Here is a 5,009-nt window from a genome sequence, read left to right as displayed (position 1 = left end):
ACCAAGGTGCTCTTGCTGGTATAAATTTCCACTTACACTCGATGTTCTCCAGATGTTTTTGAAAAGGGGCTATCTGCCATTGTTTTCAGATATTCAGATGCTGCTACGAAAGTAGTGGCATTGTCACTTAACATTAGTGAAGGAAAGCCTTTACGGCTGCTAAACTTCCGGAAGGCCATGAGGAATGAGTCAGCGGACTGATTTCTGACTACTTCCAGATGTATACCCCTGGTGATCGGGCATGTGAATAGTATGACATACACCTTTTCCGGAATTTGCTTCCCTTCTTTTATCCATAACGAGGTCGGTGTAATCTACTCCCGTAACACTAAAGGTTGTTTCCGTTGTACACGGAATTCCGGCAATGGGGGTATTATATTAGTTCTATATGGTTTTCCTTGAACTTTCTTACAGATCACACAATGATGTAACACGCTCTTGACCAGTTGTCGCAGCTGTGGAATCCAGAACTCCTGTCTTACACTAGCTACAGTAGCGTTCACCCCCATGTGTGCTTGCATCACATGATGTCGTCTTATTATTAACTTACTCAGAACACAACCCTTTGGCAGTAAGGTAGGAAATTTGACTTCTTCAGGCAGTGTTGCGTGTTCCAACCTGCCTCTACATCTCATTACATTATTATCCAAAAACAAATTCAACTGGCGAATTAATGTCAATTTTTGGTTTGTTACCTCCCTCTTCAGGGCTTTATACTCTTCTGGAAAGTACTCTCTCTGCACGAGAACAATTGTTTTAACCTTTGCTTCTTGTAACTCTTCCAGAGTCAAACCACCAGTTTTTCTGTCATTGGTTGATAGTTTGCAATTCTTTATAAATCGCATTATCCAAGCTATGGTCTTAAAGACCTTGTCAGCTCTGCTGAATCTTTCCCAATCCAGCAGACGTGTTTCATCTATGTCCCCTACAACGTTGACTACAATGTCCTGTTCACCCTGCATATGTGTACTCCCCACCCATGACCTATCGATTGGCAGAGTGTGATTTTTTAACCAAGGGGTCCCTCCCACCAATAGGAGTTTTTGCTAACACTTCAGCCCTCATTCCCGTGTCAACCAATCACTGGGATTTTCAGATGAGGGTACGTAAGATAGGATTGACCCGGAATCAAAGAGTTAATCTCAATTACTCTGTTTCTCACAAACACAGGCAGAACATTACTGGATACAATCCAGCTAAGGGCGACTTTACTGTCTGACCAGACATATAATTGTTTAAACTCCTTTTCATCAAAGGAGTCAATAATAAATTTGGCTATTCTTGCTCCTAGCAACAATGCCATTAATTCCAATTTCGGAATTGTTAATTTTAATGGGCGCCACTCTACCCTTTGCCATAATTATATTAGAGTTTTCACCATTTGCTCTATAGGCCACACAACCATATGAAGTTTTGCTAGCATCGCAGAATATGTGCAAGTTATCAACAGTTCCCAGGCTAGCACTCCTAGGAAAAGATATTTCAAGACACTTCTCTAAGTCCTTGCGTAATTCAGTCCATTCCTCTTGTAAGCGGGTTCATGAGTTGTTCGTCCCAATCCAGATGTTCCTTCCACAATTTCTGTAAAAATATCCTCGCTTTCATAGTAACAGGGAGAAGCAATCCCAATGGATCGTATATTTGGGCAATGGTACTGAGAATTTCTCTTTTGTTTGACTTGTTTTATTAATATGAGTTGGATTGATAGTTAAGACGTCTTTAATTTTATCCCAATTTAATCCCAATACTTTATGAATTGGTTTTGTTTGGCTTCAATATGACAAGCAGCAGCAATAGTTAGTTTGTATAGACTCGCTATTGCTAACCCACTCCTTCAAATATAAGTGAGCTTGAGCAAAAATTTTGTTGGCATTAAAGTATAAATCCATCAACTCAGATTCACTATTAGCCGTAAATTGCAAATTATCTACATACAGACCTCTCTTCATTTTTTCCACTACATCCACTGTATTGGACCGGGGTAACCACGAGACCACAGTGGTTAAGTGATGCTTGATGGTTGCATTTAGAAGAAAAGGTGAACATGTAGCTCCAAATAATACTACTCTAAATCTGTATACTATTAGTTTACTATTGGGATCTGTCGGATTTTCCAACCATAAAAACGCGTATAATTGCGATCTTCTTCACGCAACTGAATCATTAAAAATGCCTTCTCAATGTCACTTATACAAGCAAAGGTTTTAGTTCTAAATTGCAGCAGGACTCTGAGCAGATCAGCCGTTACGTGTGGTCCAGTCCATAGACAATCATTCAGGCTTAATCCATTTTTACCTTGTTTTGATGAGCAATCAAACACTATTCTTATTGGAGTAGTGGCACTATCTCTAAGCACTCCATGATGTGCCAAGTAATGACAATCCACATCAGATTTATTATAGATCACCCTCTCAATGAATCCTCTATCTTCTTGCTCTTGCAAGATTTTCTGATAATGTTCCAAGTAATCCACATCCTTCTGAAACTTGATGCTCTGCTGTCGAAGTCTGCTCATGGCTAATCCAAAATTTGTCATCAATCTGAATCTATTGGTTTTCCATGGCAACGCCACACAATATACTGTTTATCAATTTCAGAATAGGTAATAGTGCTCTCAAAGTCCTTTAAGACCCTCTGGTCTTGTTCTCGCAACTCACTGCAATCTATTCCCAATCTGTCCAAACTCCACAACGCGTCCAGATCAGTCTTGGGATTTTCATTATTAGTAGCTTCAATTTCTTCAGTTTGTACAGCTAGCTTCAAAACAGTCACATGAGTCTCCCTAGTGGGGGAGCACTACATGTGCCGGTCACCACATACCGAATATGGTCGGCAGCAATATTAAATTTCTAACCCTTTTGAACCCTGGATGCAAAATATTGTAAACATTATCAACCCCTATTAACAATTCAATAGTTGATTGATTTTCAACAGGCAAATCAAAATCTTTATCAGCCAAGCTGATCTTAGTTTTACATAACGACCTCAAACTTCTCTTAACGTCGAATTTCTTCGCATATTCTGGCAGCTCATCCACCACTATGCAGTCCATTATTATCAATTCACCTTTATGCGGTATGGCGACGCTTATCATCTCGTATTCATGAACAGGTTTACTAGTTAGATAACCTCTCAAGGCTATCTTTTCAACTCCTTTGGACCTATATTGCAATCTCTCTAGAGCTGATCTTTTAATGAACGTTCTCTCGGCGCAAGTATCCAACAGCCCTCTTAGTCGTACCATGCGACCTTTCTTCCCTTTCAAGGGAATTGTTGCTGTTGGTAATATGGATCGCATGGATTACCCAACTTATTTGTTTTGTCCTGTTCATTTACTGATAGCGTTCCCACTTGTACACCACTTGGTTTATTCTTGCTTTGTTTTCCTGTTTGGTCCCTATCACACAAGATGCGATGATGTCTCATCTTACAACCCTTATTGCAACTTGGTTTGTCACAGTCCACACTAAAATGCTTCTTAGAAGCGCACACAAAACACAACTGCAAAGCTCTGATGCGATTCAGCCTTTCATTTCTTGTTGCGTAAGTTTTGCACTGTGTCCACCAATGTTCATTATCACAAAGAGCACATCTTCTGGATTGCTGATGACTGGACTTATTCACATTTCCTTTGTTTTTTGGTCTAACAGCTTGGGATTGATTTACTGTGAAGGTAGATATTGACGACAGAGTTTCAGATTTATTCACATCAGTTGAAACAAAAGTTCTTAAATTGCTAATTTCCTCTTCTAGGTATTTCTTAAAGGTGTCTAATACCAACCAATCGTCTCCACACCTACGCTTCACAGTCTCACTGACGCTTTTAGGCAATTTGGTATAGAGCAAAATAGTATAAAGCTCATTTAATTCCAGCTTTTCACTTTCAAGCGATCTTATTGAGCATTCAAAATTAGCTCTGAAAGTTTGCAGTGATTCAGAATTGGCAGCAGGAGACTCCATTTCCAGCAATCTTCTCACCAGAACATGCTTAATTTCATCTCTCTTCCCATAAGTAGATAGGAGAAGAGCTACAGCTTGTGGATAATTGGCAGCCTCAAATTTAAATCCCGAGATTAATTTTGAAGCTTCTCCTGTGAGCAAACTTCTTAGATATGAAAACTTCTGAATTGGTTCCAAGTCTTTCTGCTGGTGTATTGACACATTGTATAGTTCCCAGAAGGAATTCCATTCTAATATATCTCCAGAGAAATGCGGAAGATCCAGTTTGGGCAATCTAATACTGGCTTTAGGTAGTGGTGGTGGTTGCATTAGCGGATCGAATGGAGAAGTTATTAATTTCAAAAGCTAGTAATGGAGCTATTGAGTTTGCTGATACGTGTACGAACGTCTCTTGCATATTCAGCTTGATTTACCATTTCATCAGACATTTCTTCTACTGTAACTGAATCCAAAATTTGTTCATCCAAAGCAAGAACTTTCTTCAAATTATCTTCAATAGAATCCCTAAGGGAAGTTATAGCATCAATGTCTCCCGAATCGATCACTCCAGTCATCTTCCCAAGAAACCGTGTGATAACGGATTTATAACCGCCACGTCTACGCATCAATGACTCCATTGTGACAAGACTAAACTCAGAAAATACAAATACAATATAATATATTCACAATTTCAATAATTAATAAATATGCATCCAACTATAATAACTGGTTCAAAAGTTAAATTCGCAAAATTTCACAAAGGTGACTCATCACCCAATAATTTTCTCCCAAATTAAACAATCAATGAAAAGGAGAAATTTTTATTATACGTGTGTAGTGGGATGTGCAGGCCCTGTACCATACTTAACCCAGCTCCTAATCTGAAGGGGAAGGACGGGGTAACCACGATCCTACTCACCTTCTACTGCCCTTTACTTTTCACATATTTACTTGACTCAACGCAAATACGTTGAGCCAAGGCCCTATAACTTTTATGATGAAAATGAATCCCATCTCTTGCTAAATCACATTCTGTTAATAGAGTAGGGATCACCTAACTCTTGTATCTC

The 5,009-nt window shown here is 39.1% G+C and overlaps 1 protein-coding gene across 1 annotated transcript; it reads right to left on the bottom strand.

Moving 5' to 3' along the window:
- Nucleotides 1–3,261: 3,261 nt before the first annotated feature.
- Nucleotides 3,262–4,269, bottom strand: LOC136830007 (uncharacterized). The gene has a single exon (XM_067089183.1). It carries the CDS (start codon nt 4,267–4,269, stop codon nt 3,262–3,264), a length of 1,008 nt encoding a protein of 335 aa, XP_066945284.1.
- Between the last annotated feature and the right edge of the window lie 740 nt (nt 4,270–5,009).

The sequence above is a fragment of the Macrobrachium rosenbergii genome, chromosome 45 (assembly GCF_040412425.1).
Source record: "Macrobrachium rosenbergii isolate ZJJX-2024 chromosome 45, ASM4041242v1, whole genome shotgun sequence".
In the NCBI taxonomy this organism is placed as follows: Eukaryota; Metazoa; Arthropoda; class Malacostraca; order Decapoda; family Palaemonidae; genus Macrobrachium; species Macrobrachium rosenbergii.
Note: the sequence above shows the minus strand (reverse complement) of the source record. Positions and strands in the feature narration are given on the sequence as shown.

Bases quoted from the DNA above. Each gene is read 5' to 3' on its own strand.
- LOC136830007 (XM_067089183.1), bottom strand. From the start codon at position 4,269: ATGCAACCACCACCACTACCTAAAGCCAGTATTAGATTGCCCAAACTG.